Source organism: Pseudoliparis swirei, chromosome 3 (genome assembly GCF_029220125.1).
Source record: "Pseudoliparis swirei isolate HS2019 ecotype Mariana Trench chromosome 3, NWPU_hadal_v1, whole genome shotgun sequence".
Lineage (NCBI taxonomy): Eukaryota > Metazoa > Chordata > Actinopteri > Perciformes > Liparidae > Pseudoliparis > Pseudoliparis swirei.
In genome coordinates, this window is record NC_079390.1 from 23065012 (window position 1) to 23082974 (window position 17963).

Below are 17963 nucleotides of genomic sequence, written 5' to 3' on the forward strand. Positions count from 1 at the left end.
ATGTGGTAAATGACTATTCTAGGTGGAAACGTCTGGTTTCTAATGAAATATCTCCAGAGGTGTATAGAGGCCCATTTACAGCAACTATCACTCCAGTGTTCTAATGGTACATTGTGTTTGCTAATCGCCTTGGAAGACTAATGTCTGATTAGAAAACCCTTGTGCAATTATGTTAGCACAGCTGAAAACAGTTATGCTGGTGATATAAGCTATACAACTGGCCTTCCTTTGAGCTTGAAGTTTGTAGAACAAAATTAATATTTCAAATATTAATCATTATTTCTAACCTTGTCAATGTCTTGACTATATTTTATATTCATTTGATAAATAAAAGTGTGATTTTTCATGGAAGACACGAAATTGTCTGGGTGATCCCAAACTTTTGAACGGTAGTGTATATACAGGACTGTCTCAGAAAATTAGAATATTGTGATGAAGTTCTTTATTTTCTGTAATGCAATTAAAAAAACAAAAATGTCATGCATTCTGGATTCATTACAAATCAACTGAAATATTGCAAGCCTTTTATTCTGATTTATTGCTGATTATGGCTTACAGCTTAAGAAAACTCAAATATCCTATCTCTAAATATTAGAATATCATGAAAAAGTATACTAGTAGGGTATTAAACAAATCACTTGAATTGTCTAATTAACTCAAACACCTGCAAGGGTTTTGAGCCTTGACAAACACTCAGCTGTTATAAATCTTTTTTACTTGGTCTGAGGAAATATTAAAATTTTATGAGATAGGATTTTAGAGTTTTCTTAAGCTGTAAATCAGCAATATTAAAAAAAAAAAAAAAAGGTGCAATATTTTCAGTTGATTTGTAATGAATCCAGAATGCATGACATTTTTTTTTTTTTTTTGCATTACAGAAAATAAAGAACTTTATCACAATATTCTAATTTTCTGAGACAGTCCTGTATATTATTTTTTAAGTATCTTCTTTTAAATCACTTCTTAAAATCCATTTTTATAGAGCAGCTTCCATGCAGTTCTTTGGTTCCCCTCATGTAACTTGTCTGTCGTTTTTTATTTTATATTTGTACCGTTCTATTTGTTTCCCCTTGATTCTCTGTAAACTCTGTTTTTAAAGGTGCTGTATAAATAAAGTTATTTTTATTTATATCTTTTTATTTTCATCTAGACTTCCTGAAATGTGTGTTTTGCGATGTTTGCGTGGAGGACCGTGAAGGGTGTGATGTCATTACTTTTCCAGAGAGCTCACAGAGTTGTGTTATAAAGTAAATACACTGAAAACGGGTCACGCCGATACGCTCGTTGACCTTTGACCTCCACCTGGCCTGATGGAATATATAGCTTTTTGAAGGTGTTTTTTTTATTTTAGGGATCTTAATTCAGGAGACATCTCACTGTACTCAACAAACATCTCAAGCGCATCAATTAAAATCTGTTGTGCGTTTATGGATTAATACTAATCACACAATATGATTGTCTCTTTATTTCACTCGTGTGTGGGACAATGCATCCTGAAGACCACATGCGGGCCCATGATGACCCCCGGCAGTGAAGTAGAGCTCACAATGAGTTCACCCAGTTCCTTTGAATATACAGCATAATATTGTGATGGATTTATTATCACATAAATACTCAGAATATCGCAAAATAATCAGAAATATAATACGATGGTATCGCTCCGGGAGATTCTTGTTTCTACTAAATACGACATCTCATTTTGATATTTCTCTTCTTCCATTGGCAGATTCTTTTTTTGATTATTATTATTATAGGCAAAAACACCTTTTTATCCGTTTTTATTTGTTTTTTACATTTTTTTTTTAGGTGGCATAACAAGTCCGACTGAAGCCAACGCGTGACATCTTTTAAAAAAACGACATCCCGCTTATGAAACTACACCGTGCCCCGGTCCTCGTGAACAGATCAGTGTGTGTTCTTCTTTGTGTATTCATGTGTTCACACCTGAGGAGCCAGGATGTGTCATTGGTCAACACACACACACACACACACACACACACACTGACCCGTTGACACCGACAAGAGTGAGGCGGAGTGAGGCAGAGTGAGGCAGAGTGAGGCAGAGTGAGGCGGAGTGAGGCGGAGTGAGGCGGAGTGAGGCGGAGTGAGGCGGTGGTGCCGATTGCCCCGGACTGGGCAAGCAGCCATCGGTTAATGGAGATTGTTCCGCAGCCGGCGAGAGGAGATGAGTCATCGCCGAGTCCTCGGCCGCGACGCCCTTCTGGAGGTTCAGTCCAAACGGAGCGGGACCGCGTCCAGGTCTCTGGACCACGTCCAGGTCTCTGGACCACGTGCAGGTCTCTGGACCACGTCCAGGTCTCTGGACCACGTCCAGGTCTCTGGACCACTTCCAGGTCTCTGGACCACGTGCAGGTCTCTGGACCACTTGCAGGTCTCTGGACCACGTCCAGGTCTCTGGACCACGTGCAGGTCTCTGGACCACTTCCAGGTCTCTGGACCACGTGCAGGTCTCTGGACCACTTCCAGGTCTCTGGACTGCAGGATTAGAGGTTTATTCCACCGCCGTGTGAGCTATTCTCATTTTGATTTGTTTTACACGTGCCGAAAGAGCAAGAAAGAGATTTATTAAGTGTGTGTGTGTGTGGTTCTGCAAATCGGCGGTGATCGGTGTGTGTGTGTGGGGGGGGGGGGGTATCACTCTCCTTAACGACGAGGGCGAGTGGTTCTGCCATCGTGAAGAATGACATCATAGCCCGAGAAATGACAAAGAGGCTTCTTCCAAGTGAGCGTTCCCTTTAATATCTATAAGTTATCATGAGATCACAGCGGGACAGACCTCTGTGCAATGTGTCACGAAATATATATATATACATCTATATATATAGATGCATATATATAGATGTATATGTATAGATGTTTTATATAGATGTATATATAGATGTATATGTATATATGTTTTATATAGATGTATATATAGATGTATATATACATCTATATATGTATTTATATACTGCAAAGGTTATGACCATACATATACACTACCGTTCAAAAGTTTGGGGTCACTTATAAATGTCTTTATTTTTCAAAGAAAAGCACTGTTTTTTCAATAAAGATAACATTAATCAAAAATACACACTATACATTGTTAATGTGGTAAATGACTATTCTAGGTGGAAACGTCTGGTTTCTAATGAAATATCTCCAGGTGTATAGAGGCCCATTTCCATCAACTATCACTCCAGTGTTCTAATGGTACATTGTGTTTGCTAATCGCCTTAGAAGACTAATGTCTGATTAGAAAACCCTTGTGCAATTATGTTAGCACAGCTGAAAACAGTTATGCTGGAGATATAAGCTATACAACTGGCCTTCCTTTGAGCTTGAAGTTTGAAGAACAAAATTAATACTTCAAATATTAATCATTATTTCTAACCTTGTCAATGTCTTGACTATATTTTCTATTCAATTTTCAATTCATTTGATAAATAAAAGTGAGTTTTCATGGAAGACACAAAATTGTCTGGATGACCCCAAACTTTTGAACGGTAGCGTATGTATACAAATACATATATTATACATATATATATGTATACATATATATTTACATATATGTGTGTATATATATATATGTGTGTTTTTATATACATATATATGTATATATGTTTATACATATGTGAATAGATATATATGTTTTATATACATATATGTATATATACATATATGTATGTATATATATTAGGGCTGTCAGCGTTAACGCGTTAATCTGTGATTAATTTGGCCGCGTTAACGCACTAAAATATTTTAACGCAATTAACGCAATTTTTTTAAACTTTTTTTTTTAAAACAGCGGCAGTACGGTTTGACACTGTTTCCCTTTTTAAAACAATCATTTCTCCGCGAAAATAAGGAGCAGAAATCAGTTTAACTCGTGGATGAATCAGTCGGGTTTCCTCCTGCTCCTCCTTCCTCCCGTCTCCCCCTCTGATACACAGAGGAACGGAGGAGCGACGTGTCGGGTGACGCGGCGCGGAAAGAACGCGACACACGAAACCTTCAACGTGATTGGTCAATCCGTTTGTCTGTCAACATTTCGGGGGGAAAAAACCCAATGAACACTCAGTAAATCACAAAGGACCTCCCACCTCACAGGTTAGGCTCATTTAGCAGCCTGTCAGTCAGAGAACCAGAGGACACGGCGCGAGGACAATGAGGCTCATTTCAGAGCTGAGATTGTTCTGGAATGTTTGATGTATAACACATGGGGATGTGTCACATGCAAAAGACTTTAAACGGTGAATTTAATTTATTTTGTAAAATGTATAAAATGAGCCCAGCCTCCAGAGGGTTAACGTGACATATTTGAATGTCAGTCAGTTACCAAGGCCACTGGTTCTGCTGTTCAGTGGTAAAGATGACAGGACCAATGGGGTCTCAATATACTTCTTTTTTTTTACTAATCTGATGTTTCACTGAAGAAACAATTGATCATCCACGATATTAAATACCTCGCTGGCACTGTATATGCAGGAGCCTCTTTGAAAACACAGCTCTGTGTGAAGTTTTGTCTTTAAAAAGAAGGGAAACACTTTTAACCCTTGTGTTGCCTTCGGGCAGGGCTGGAGTGGGGCCACTTTTCAGCCCGGGAATTTCAGGCTCAAGACCAGCCCACTTTTTTTATGGTAGTGAAAAAACAAATAAAATTCTCGACCGGCCCAGAAGTGAAGCGGCCCACCGGGAACTCTCCCGATTCTCCCGATTACCCACCCCGGGCCTGCCTTCGGGTCATTTTGACCCGATTAAATATTTAACCCTCCCCCCGCCTTTGGGTCATTTTGACCCGATTCAATTTTTCACCCTCCTGTTACCTTTATATTTACTAACATATTTTACCCTTTGGGTTCAATTTGACGCCAGCAATTAAAACCTCCAGAAAATTATTAGAATTAATATTGTTTTCCAAGTTTAAGTGTGAGGCACTTTATGTTTGTTTGTTGACTACCGAAAGAACACCGACATTAAACATTGAATGGGGTCAAATTAACCCGAAGGCGGCAGGAGGGTGTAATATTGATTCAGGTCAAAATGACCCGAAGGCAACACAAGGGTTAAACGGTGAATTTAATTTTTTTTGTAAAATGTATAAAATGAGCCCAGCCTCCAGAGGGTTAACGTGACATATTTGAATGTCAGTCAGTTACCAAGGCCACTGGTTCTGCTGTGTTCAATGTTAAAGATGACAGGACCAATGGGGTCTCAATATACTTTTTTTTTTACTAATCTGATGTTTCACTGAAGAAACAATTTATCATCCACGATATTAAATACCTCACTGGCACTGTATATGTAGGAGCCTCTTTGAAAACACAGCTCTGTGTGAAGTTTGGTCTTTAAAAAGAATGAACTTTTAACTTTTAACTTTTAATTGCGATTAATCGCGATTAATTAATCGCAATTTCAAAATGTGCGATTAATTAGTTAATTTTTTTTAATCGATTGACAGCCCTAATATATATATATGTATACTATATATATTTTTCCTTTACAGCACAGTTTCTGTCTCACCACTGTACGACTACTAACTTTTCTTCAATTCCAAGTGTGTGTGTGTGTGTGTGTGTGTGTGTGTGTGTGTGTGTGTGTGTGTGTGTGTGTGTGTGTGTGTGTGGCTGTCCTCCTCCGTAGAGGAAGTCAGGAGACAGAGAGGTCTGCAGATTATTTTGGGGGAAACTGTTTTCTGTCCCTTTCCCTTCGTTCCTGAGTGCCGTGAGCTCGATTCCCTTCCCTGTGATCTCATCGAGGCGAAGACACAACAATCTAATAAAATAATCTCAGAGGCACATCTACTTCACAGCCTGGACAGATAAAACCAGATCCAGACGGGAGGTTAAACGTGAAATGTCTTTTTGTATTACAATGTAGGCGAAGTGAACCTTTAATCCGCTTCAGATCAATTTACTACATTCATACTGAGCATATTCTTTCCTTTTTTTTTTACATGGGGTCAATCTCGTCCGACACCTTTTTATCCGCGGGATCTCCCTCGGAGATGAAGATAAACGATAAATCAAAGCCGCTTTCTCAAAGTTAAATTATTTGACCCACTGGCTTGGAACACTTTATTGGCTGCAGGTGGATTCTTTCTCATTTTTTTATTGTGTATTAGGTGTGAAAATATTGTGTTCTGCTTATATTGCAAAAGCAGAACTGAACACGGTTAGTTTTATATATAAATATAAGGTCGCATACCACTTTAATACCGGCGCACACTATTACATTTGTCATTTTCAGATGACTTGGCGTGGACTTGGTGGATATTGATTATGTGACACTTTATGGGTTAATGTTCAAATCCCACTTGGGCTCCGATTTAAATAATGTTCCAGCTGGTGTCAGAGACTTCCAGTTCCATTTTCTTCTCCGTGAGATAAATGAACGCCCTGCAGATAAACAAACGTTTAGTATTCTCCGAGGCCGCGGCGTAAAGATTTGAAACCAGTTTGTTCTAATCTTTGAATTAGGTGTGCTTGGTATACTGGAAAGAGTGCAATTCATGTGAGTCTTCTATATATATATATATATATATATATATATATATATATATGAATATAAATATGTATATGTATATAAATATGTATATGTATATATATATGAATATAAATATGTATATACAGGACTGTCTCAGAAAATTAGAATATTGTGATAAAGTTCTTTATTTTCTGTAATGCAATTAAAAAAACAAAAATGTCATGCATTCTGGATTCATTACAAATCAACTGAAATATTGCAAGCCTTTTATTCTTTTAATATTGCTGATTATGGCTTACAGCTTAAGAAAACTCAAATATCCTATCTCTAAATATTAGAATATCATGAAAAAGTATACTAGTAGGGTATTAAACAAATCACTTGAATCGTCTAATTAACTCGAAACACCTGGAAACACATTTTCAAATGTTTGATTTTGTTTTGCTGTTATAAATCTTTTTTTTAACTTGGTCTGAGGAAATATTCAAATTTTATGAGATAGGATTTTAGAGTTTTCTTAAGCTGTAAGCCATAATCAGCAATATTAAAAGAATAAAAGGCTTGCAATATTTCAGTTGATTTGTAATGAATCCAGAATGCATGACATTTTTGTTTTTTTAATTGCATTACAGAAAATAAAGAACTTTATCACAATATTCTAATTTTCTGAGACAGTCCTGTATATACCCTAAATAGGATAAGCGGATCTGAGAATAGGAATATATATAAATATATATACATATATATATATGCATATATATGTACGTATATGTATATATACATATACTGTATATATAAATATATTAATTCATATTTATCTGAATATACATAAATATATATATATTCCCATTCTCCAAACCACTTATCATATTTAGGGTATATATATAAATATATATATATATATGTATATACATTCACATATATATATATATATTCAATACAGTTGAAGTTGGGTTTTAAAGATTATTTAAACAACCAGCCTAAAGTTTTCAACAGATATATTTAGATTTATTTTTTGGGGGGGGGAGTGTAAATTATGTCATACCCATTTAACTCCAGTTGAGGGCAGTAATAGCGTTGAGGGTGATATAACCTCCTTAAAATAAAGAAGCAGAGAAAGAAGTGGAGGATTTAACAATGAAGAAGTGTGTTGTAAGAAAAGAAGAATGCAACCTTCAGGTGCAGCTTGTAAACTACCGAGATAAGGGAGGGTCGTGTACTCAAAGGTTCTTTTTGTGTGCCAGCAGCAGTAACATATGAATTATTTTGTATTTTGATTCATGAAATGATTTTCACGTGGAGTTATATGTTCTAAAGATATTTTCCACATAACAACAATTTAAAAAATCCCAGGCAATGTAATTCTAAATCACTATCACTAATCTTTAAAAAAAGGATTAATAATAATGAATATTAATAATAATTATCAGGGGCGTTTATAAGTGTGACAGACTACACACACATACACACACAAATGGTTAGTTCCCACAAACGTGCCTCGACTTGCGATTCTTCCCAGTGGTCCCTGAAGGCAGCGGCGAGAGGAAGGAAGGAACCCTGGCAACGCTGTCACCGAGCTAACGTCACCCGCTGAACCCCAACATGCCCGTACATGTCCACCGAGGCTCTCCGACGTTTACTATCCACCTCACATCTTCCTCTAAAGCGTGTTAACGAATTAACGATGGCGTTTTTTAGCGAACCGAGCTAGCAGACGGTTTTTTTATTTTTTGCGTGTGCGTTTTTTCTCCGCTAGCCACAGTCAGTCGAGCGGCTAACCAGAAGGAGTTGTTTTGTTAGCTCGGCTGAACATGGCGATCGTGTCCGGCTCCTGCGCCCGGGTCAACGGGTCCAGGAACGGGCCCTCCGCCTCGGCGGCGGCCGCCACGCCGTCCGGGTCCGCGGGGCAATCGCAGCCCATGATCGCGGTGTGGGAGTGGCAGGACGACCTGGGCTACTGGCGGCCTTACAGCGGCCAGGTGAGCGCGCACATCGAGCGGTGCTTGGCTCCGCGGGGCCCGCGGGGAGGAGGAGGGGGACCCGGCTCCACGAGCATCTGCCTCGGACAATCGGACCCCAGCCTGTCGCCGTATCTCATCGACATACCGAGCTTGAAGCAGTTTCGCCAGGACACGGGTGAGGATATTTCTCTCTGACGTCACGAGCGGGATATCCACATCAATGCGATGTTACGTTTGGCGTCTTTTTGTGTGTATTATTAGTTATCGGGCCAAGTTCGGTAGCTTAGCATGAGCTAACGGGAGCGCTGTTGTTTACATAGCTGCAAGCTAAGCTAAGCACCCAGGAGGACGTTCTGACATATATATACAACTCTTGTTACGTGAGTGTGTGTTTTATAACTAACGTATCCACGGGGCCTCTCCTGAACCCGTCACTTTGCAAACAATTGTGATAATTAGCATGTTGTTGTTGATTCGTGCTAGCTAGTTTAACTGAGCTTGTAAATAAACAATGACCTAGCTAGTGGTTATAGCGTTATAGCTTAATTAATAACGTTAATGAACAAGCCTATAAAGCAGCAGCATAAGATACAACACTGATATATATATAGTTCAGTTAATTATCTAATTATGTATTTATTTATGTTATATATATATCTATATATATAATAAATAAATACATGATATATAATACATTCTATGCATATTATATGCATATAATGTATTATTTATAATGTATTATATATATTTAAGTATATATTATGTATTTATTTTATATATATATATATAAATAAGGGACTTGTCTTTATTCCAGCCTGCAAGTTAATTCATTTTTAACACGAGGCTTTAATAATGTGGTTTAAATGTCGTGTATTTAGTGGCACATCCTCTTTCTGTTTCCAGGAAAGACCCGGTCGGTACGCCGGTCCCTGTTCGCCCAGTCCTCGGGCCTCGGCAGTGGCGTTTACTGGGAGTGGCTCAACGATGAAGGTGGGTGGACTCCGTATGAGACTCGAACCTCTATCCTCCTGGAGCACAGCTACCAGGCCCGCCAGGGCACGGCGGACCTGGGCCCACATGGATACAATTACATCGTGGACCTCACGTCTCTAGCCCAGGTGAACAAAGCGACGGGCTTCAGGCGGCAGGTGCGACGGCAGTGCAACCAGCCCTACCCGCTGGCCTCCCTGGGCCCCCCGGCCATCCCCTCGGGCCCCGCCTGCTCCTGCCAGCAGTGTTTGAGCCACAGCAGCACAGGACCCATGCCCAGCCGCTCGCGACATTCCTTTTCGTCGGGCAGCCTGAACCGGCCCGGTCTCCAAGCGACGGGCCGGGCCGCCGTGGCTCACCCCACTTCTGTCTACTCGCCGTACCCGAGGAGACCCCTCTCTGTGGGGGGGATGTCGTGGGGCAGCCCCTGGCCTCCACCGCCCTCCGGAAGCCAACTGGCCGCGCCGCTCCCGACCGGCTCTACCAGTGCCAACGGCCTGAGGTGTGTGTGTGTGTGTGTGTGTGTGTGTCTGTGTGTGTGTGTGTGATACAGGGTTCGTACGGTCATGGAAAACCTGGAAAAGTCATGGAATTTTTAAATGGTTATTTCCAGGCCTGGAAAAGTCATGGAAAAAAACTTAAATCATAAAAGTTTGGGAAAAGTCATGGACATGTGTTATAAGCACACGTTCATTTACGGCGAGTTTGAAATAATGTATACGTTTTTTAAAGAAAGACGCTCAAAATATAAGCCGGCGTACGCTCTCAATACGCAACATTTTCAAAAAAAATTCATGTTTATACCGAAATTTCAGTTTGGTCATGGAAATTTGGTTTAAAGTCCTGGAAATCCACCGGTCAACATGTGTAAGAACCCTGAAGGTAGCTCTGGCGACCTGAAAGAGTTGCATGTGACCTTCCCCCCGCCGCCCTCCCCTCCCCCACCCTTTCCTGCCTGGCTCCACTTTGACACATCCTTTAAGAACAGGAATAACAAAAACACTCTGCGGCATGTTTGTTTGGCCCGCCGCCGCCGTCCTCCTGCTCCGCTCCCGGCGGCGCACAGAGAGCCGGCCGCTCGCCGAAGGCGTAACGACGACGCGCCTCACGAATTACCTTCTGCATGCTGAGAATGCGGAAGGTTATGTTTTGATCGCCGTGTATTTATTTATTTATTTGTATGCGTGTTACTCACATAACTCAAAAAGTATTAAACCGAATCGCATGAAATTTGGTGGGATGATTGGTTATTATCCCGGGACCATTTGATTATATTTTGGGATCGATAGGGTCAACGGTCAAGGTCATGAAAAGGTCAAAATCTTCTTTTAACCATAGCACGGTCCATTTTTATCCAATTGCCATGCAACTAATGCCAAAATGTTCATAATTCAATGTCCAATCTAGTGATATGCGAAGGTATGCGCTCTACCGAGTGCCCGTTCTCGTTCAGTCTGATTTAATGTTGTCTCCGCCGGCGGGAACGAATAATAGGAGGGCGGCGCGCTGGATGTCCTCCACCCCGGAGCTTTGTGTGGCTCCATTCCCGCAGCCGTCGCTCCGACTTCTCAATCAGGGCCGTGTGCACCATGTCGTCCCGTAGCGAGTGGATTAGTCGAACGACAACATGTAAACGGTCGCGTTGCCAATTGAATCGTGTCATTTGTTCGGAAGCGATGTCAAACGTCAGTTAGGCTCCTCCTCCTCCTCCTTAACGCGAAAAACGTAAAGTTTACGATCATCTGGGGAAAGCGGCAAGTCCTGACGACTAGTCAGGACTTGCCGCTTTCCCCAGATGATCGTAAACTTTACGTTTTTCGCGTCGTGAACTCTGCTTCGGAGACCAAACTGACACGTGAGTATTTCCTGCACGATGAACTCCTCGTTGTCACTGAACCGGCCGTCTGAGTTCTGGGCAGGTCGAGACCTTTGAAGGCGTCGTTTTGGCTTCTCGAGGAACTTTTCTGACATTCTCATCGACCGAATTAGACCGACGGAGAAAATCACGGACCGATGATGAATCGACAACGGGCGCCGTCGTGATTCAAGCGGTTCTGTCCGTGATTTCCAGCCAATTCTCCAGCGGGTTTTGTTTTCTCCCCCCGCCCCCCCTTAACGTCGCCGCTCTTGGAAACCGAAACGGTCGGCGGTCTTTTGTTTGCTTCTCCCAGCTCGCTTCATTGTTGCCGTGTCGTTTTGCTGTTGTTGTTGTCGTTGTTGTTGTTGTTACTGACCGGCCGTCTGTCCTTGTTTCCTGTCCCGCAGTGTCCCGTCCATCTCTGTGCCGCTGAATGGATCCACCAGCGTGAGCTCCGCCCTGGCAGGTAAACGGCTCTCTCACCGGGCCGGCGCTCTGTTCTGCACCTCTCTCTCTCTCTCTCTCTCTCTCTCTCTCTCTCTCTCTCTCACATGGTTCAGTCGTGTTTCTTTTTGTACCCTCGCTCTGTTCCCTCGCCCCACGCGCTCTTTATTTTTGACTCGTGAGTGTCGTTCTGTTTAGGAACGGCGAGCCACAGAATAGCTGGAAGAAGGGAATACAAAATAAAAGAGGAGAGAAGCGTCCGTTTAACCAAACGCATGTAATGTGATCTGTTTATTGGAGGCTGGTTGAAGAGCTGTGTGGCCGAAGTGTGACGAGCTTCATGGTTTCATCCTGATATTTAGATACCACTGAATTAAAAATAAAGACAATAAACAATCTAATCAGTCTTGATATAAAAAATAAATAAAAATATTTATTTATTTTATTTTTATGCGGTAATGCGCTATATTTATATTTTTATATATATATATATATAGCATTACCGCATTAAAATAAATAAATATTTATTTATTAAAATTGTATGCGGTAATTCGCTCTAGATATATATATATGCGCACATGTGCCTCAACTTCCACATAAACTATTTATAGCGCTCTCCTCTTCATTACGTCACTATTTCTTTTCTTTTTTGTCACGTCATCACATTTAAATATCAAACCCGACACACGATGAATGACTTCTATTCCCGGAGAACCTTTATCCCGGCTTGAGGAGCGGAGCGTCGTCCTGCGTCTGCATATTAATCACGCCAGAGTCTGTTCAACGGTGAAATTATAATGATTATAATGTATGTTGATTTATGCCAAATTTGAGTAAATCTGGTGCCGTGAGATCTAAAGTTTTATTCTGTGGCGTCGGGGTCGGCGTGTCCGGGGCTCGTGAACAGTTAAGCTCCGCCTTCTTCCCCTTCATGGCCTCCGACCTGTTAGATGCGGCAGGCGTGCGAGGATTATATTTTAATAATAATAATTCAGGGTCTCCTATTGACCGCAGGCCGGCTGTAATCGTCATGACAACGGCCAACTTGCCATGCAGAGTGAGTCTCCTCCGTCTTCCCGCCGCTGCACTCTCCCAAGATGAGAGCGCGAGTCGATAGGCTCCGCCCCGCGGGCCGGGGCCTCGTTAGTGAACAGCGGTTTATAAATAATCTCAATATTGGTTCTTACATTATTATTTTGACCATAAACCAGCGGTAACTGGTCAATATGTCATAAATGTGTAATAACTAAAAATCAACCCATTAATTTGCGCTTTGTTTTTCACCTTTAAAAAAAAAGGTACATTAGTACTCTCACAGGGTGCAGAGCGTTTTGTTCCTTTAGACGACCACGCTCGAGTCTCCTCCTCTTCCTCTTCGGTTTCTCGGCGCCAGAACAAACACGTTTATTGTTCATCCCCTTTTTGATTTGTTCCTCTCTTCTCCTGCATATTCTCCACTTGCTCTCACCTGCTCCCTACCTTGCCCCGCCTCCACCCCCCCCCCCCCCCCGCTCCAGGCATGGCCTCCATTTTGATGTCGGCGGTGGGACTCGGCGTGCACTTCACCGCTGCCCCCCTCCCTCAGCAGCAGCTCCAGCAGCCGCCTCCTCCTCTTCCTCCTCCTCCTCCTCCTCCGCCACAGCAGCAGCTCCATCAGCTCCAGCAGCAGCCTGCTCCCTTCTCGCTCCCTCTTCCTCTCCTCCCCCCTCCAGCCAGCAGGCCCAGCAAGCCCCTCCCCCCCCCCAGCAGCAGCAGCAGCAGCAGTTCAGTTAGGAGAGCCAAGAGGCAGCACAGGAGAGGTAGCCCTCCTCCACCCCTCTCTCTCGCTCTCTCTCTCTCTCTCCATCGTTCCTTTTTGCTCCACCAGGCTGGAGGAACATGTCATCGGCTCACTTCCTTCCATTTGCCTTGTCGCGTCTTTAAAAAGTGTTTTATTTACATTTATTGGTCACTGTTGGTCATTTAACCCCCCAAAAAAAAATCAAAAAAGGTTTTATTTAAAATGTTACTTTACTGCCGCTTCTTCCTTTCTGCCCATATCTCACATAAATCCCCCCCCCCCTCCAACACTCTGACCACTTACACTTCTTGATGTCAACAAGCACAAGAAGTATTTATTTTTAATAAAAAGGTGTTTAATGTCGGAGATAAACGGACGACCTGTTGACCCCAAATACGGAATAATGAAATGGTGGCGTCTTCGTAAAACATGAACAACACACGCGGACGTGTGCGTGTGTGCGTGTGCGTGTGTGCGTGTGCGTGTGCGTGCGTGTGCGTGTGTGTGTGTGTGTGTGTGTGTGTGTGTGTGTGTGTGTGTGTGTGTGTGTGTGTGTGTGTGTGTGTGTGTGTGTGTGTGTGTGTGTTCCTGTGAAGATCAAAACATTTCATTCTCATTCTCTCCAGTCTTCATCGTAAACACTGTTTTTATTGTCCGTCTCATTCCTCTCGTCGTCCCTTTTCTCTTCCAGCCTCGGCTCAGCGGCCCGAGGACGTGATCCAGCGCTACATGGAGGCGGTGGCCGGCGTCCAGGACGAGGTGAGCGGTTCTGTCGGGTCGGTTCTGAGGTCCTGGGGGGTCAGCATGTCCAACAGGAAGTTATATATTTGTTCTTTCCCGCGACACTAACCCCCCCCCCCCCCTCAGGACTGCATCATCTGCATGGACCAGCTGTCCAACCCGTCCGGATACGAGACCCAGCCGGCGGCGCCGGGCGGGCCGAGCGTCCTGCCGGACACGGCGGGAAAGTTCATCAAGTGCGGCCACACGCTGCACCTGCTGTGCATGCTGGCCATGTACAACAACGGCACCAAGGTGAGAGCTCCGGGTCACGGGTCCTCGGCGCGCCTCGCCGGGTCGGCGTCGACCCGGCGAGGCGTGACCGGGTCCCCGCGGGCCGGCGGGTGTCTCCCTCAGGACGGCAGCCTGCAGTGTCCGTCCTGCAAGACGATCTACGGCGAGAAGACGGGCGCGCAGCCCAAAGGCAAGATGGAGATCTACAGCATCGGCCAATCGCTGCCCGGACACCCGGACTGCGGAACCATCCAGATCATCTACAGCATCCCGCCGGGGCTGCAGGTCGGCCCACAACTACACACTACACACAACTACACACTACACACAACGCACTACACGCTACACACAGCGCACTACGCCGTGCTTCACAGGAAGTCAAACCTCAGACAGGAGGAGCGCTCGCTGAGTTAGTTGCCTGTTAGTTAGTTGTCAGTTAGTTTCTCCAGAATCTAATTATTGTTCAAACTAGTGTTGAACTCAATGTCTTTGCATTCATCAGTCATGTTCTCCTTGTTTGTCCTCCTCCTCCTCCTCCTCCTCCAGGGCTCGGAGCATCCCAACCCAGGACAGCCGTACAGCTGTCGAGGTTTCCCTCGCTTCTGTTTTCTACCCGACAACGACAAAGGCAGGAAGGTGAGAACCGCCACGTCCACTGAGCTCCGTGTTCTCTCTCTATATAAATATATATACAGGACTGTCTCAGAAAATTAGAATATTGTGATGAAGTTCTTTATTTTCTGTAATGCAATTAAAAAAAAATGTCATGCATTCTGGATTCATTACAAATCAACTGAAATATTGCAAGCCTTTTATTCTGATTTATTGCTGATTATGGCTTACAGCTTAAGAAAACTCAAATATCCTATCTCTAAATATTAGAATATCATGAAAAAGTATACTAGTAGGGTATTAAACAAATCACTTGAATTGTCTAATTAACTCGAAACACCTGCAAGGGTTTCCTGAGCCTTGACAAACACTCAGCTGTTATAAATCTTTTTTTACTTGGTCTGAGGAAATATTAAAATTGTATGAGATAGGATTTTAGAGTTTTCTTAAGCTGTAAGCCATAATCAGCAATATTAAAAGAATAAAAGGCTTGCAATATTTCAGTTGATTTGTAATGAATCCAGAATGCATGACATTTTTGTTTTTTTAATTGCATTACAGAAAATAAAGAACTTTATCACAATATTCTAATTTTCTGAGACAGTCCTGTATATATATATATGTATATATATATATATACAGGGGCTGTTGTTTCCATGGTGACGGCAGCTCACTTTAAACGATTCCTCTCGCCTCAGGTGCTGGAGCTGCTGAAGGTGGCGTGGATGCGGCGCCTCATCTTCACCGTGGGCACGTCCAGCACCACCGGGGAGCCGGACACCGTGGTGTGGAACGGCGTCCACCACAAGACGGAGATGATGTCCAACATGTCGGGCCACGGCTACCCCGACCCCAACTACCTGGACAACGTGCTGGCGGAGCTGGTGTCGCAGGGCGTGACGGAGGACTGCTTCAAGCCGCCGGGCGGCGGCAGCTAGGTCCCGCCTACCTTCACGCCGCCGCGGCGTTCAAATCGTAGCGCGAGACGAGAGACGAGAGCTCGACAGAATGACGCTTCATCCGCCACGGCATTCCTGCTCGACATATTTTCCCGGAGACTGAACTTCATCCCTCTGAACCTCTTTCACCTTTCTGGAGCGTGAGTGTGTGTGTGTGTGTGAGTGTGAGTGTGAGTGTGTGTGTGTGTGTGTTTCCAGCCTCATCTGTCTCCCCGTGTCCAGCTTCCAGCTCACATTGGGGATAATAAAAAAAAATCTCTCATTAAGCACTTTAGTTCTGCCGAGATGTGGGATTTTTAACCCTCGGAACCCCGAGCAGCTTCGTGCGCGTGTGCGTGTGCGTGTGCGTGTGTGTGTGTGTGTGTGTGTGTTTGGGTAGGGGGGGGGTCGGGGGGGGTCGTCGTCACGTTTGACCTTTTTCACTGCAATATATAAAAGTCCTGCACTTCTGTGGAAACGGAACAATCGCGGCTGGAACTCACGAGGAAGAGAAACGCACAACGAATCCTTTACACAACAATTTGAGAAACACTAAAACACAAACACACACACACACACACACACTGGGTCTAGACACACGGGTCGTCTACAAGTGTTGGGAGCCTCTGTGTTGTTTCCATTGTTAACGTTTCGCAGCCTAAAGCCGCATCAATCACGGCCTCCTCGCCGGAGGTCAGAACCGTGTGTTTGTTCGCGGGTCAAGCGGTTCTTTTGGGTCGAGACACGTGCAGAATAAAATGTTTTTGGTGAAATATCAAGAGTTTAAGCTTCGTTTCGTTGGGGTTTTTTTCTCCACGGCGGCGTTCGTCACACGAGGTGTTCAAGGACCGTCGGAAAAAAGATTGTGTCTTCAAGGCGTATTGCGCGTCCCGCTGGAGGTTCTTTGGGGTTCAGAGGGTTCTGGTTCTGGTTCAGTGACGTTTCCAAATTGGGAGGTTATGCAATGAAAGTGCTTCTGCTCAAAAACGTTGGTGTTTAGCACAAAGACATATACAGGACTGTCTCAGAAAATTAGAATATTGTGATAAAGTTCTTTATTTTCTGTAATGCAATTAAAAAAACAAAAATGTCATGCATTCTGGATTCATTACAAATCAACTGAAATATTGCAAGCCTTTTATTCTTTTAATATTGCTGATTATGGCTTACAGCTTAAGAAAACTCTAAAATCCTATCTCATAAAATTTTAATATTTCCTCAGACCAAGTAAAAAAAAGATTTATAACAGCTGAGTGTTTGTCAAGGCTCAGGAAACCCTTGCAGGTGTTTCGAGTTAATTAGACAATTCAAGTGATTTGTTTAATACCCTACTAGTATACTTTTTCATGATATTCTAATATTTAGAGATAGGATATTTGAGTTTTCTTAAGCTGTAAGCCATAATCAGCAATATTAAAAGAATAAAAGGCTTGCAATATTTCAGTTGATTTGTAATGAATCCAGAATGCATGACATTTTTGTTTTTTTAATTGCATCACAGAAAATAAAGAACTTCATCACAATATTCTAATTTTCTGAGACAGTCCTGTATAATATATATATTTATATTATATATAATTTATATATAATGCATCTATATATATATATATTTATAATATATATATTATACATGTATATCATATATATTTATAATATATGCATATATATTATATATGTATATATATTTATAATCTATATTATAAACATATATATTTATAATATATGCATATATATTATATATGTATATAATATATATTTATAATCTATATTATAAATATATATAATGTATATATACATATATATTTATATTATATATATATTTATATTAGCCCATCTGAGGAGAAGAGGGTTAAACTGATGTACATAAGAGAAGGAAAAAA

General features: G+C 42.5%; 1 protein-coding gene across 3 annotated transcripts; it reads left to right on the forward strand.

The window, feature by feature from the left end:
* Nucleotides 1-8056: 8056 nt before the first annotated feature.
* On the forward strand, nucleotides 8057-17176 carry dtx2 (deltex 2, E3 ubiquitin ligase). 3 transcript variants are annotated; one of them, XM_056441565.1, is made up of 10 exons: nucleotides 8057-8622; nucleotides 9351-9437; nucleotides 9561-9939; nucleotides 11703-11761; nucleotides 13257-13538; nucleotides 14211-14278; nucleotides 14387-14554; nucleotides 14657-14818; nucleotides 15080-15169; nucleotides 15844-17176. In XM_056441565.1, the coding sequence occupies exons 1-10, from the start codon at nucleotides 8298-8300 to the stop codon at nucleotides 16081-16083; spliced, it is 1860 nt and encodes a 619-aa protein (XP_056297540.1). In that variant the 5' UTR covers nucleotides 8057-8297; the 3' UTR covers nucleotides 16084-17176. The 3 variants fall into 3 exon arrangements, with proteins under 3 accessions (XP_056297540.1, XP_056297530.1, XP_056297549.1); XM_056441555.1 differs by having other exon boundaries at nucleotides 9351-9939; XM_056441574.1 differs by lacking the exon at nucleotides 13257-13538 and having other exon boundaries at nucleotides 9351-9939.
* Nucleotides 17177-17963: the final 787 nt, after the last annotated feature.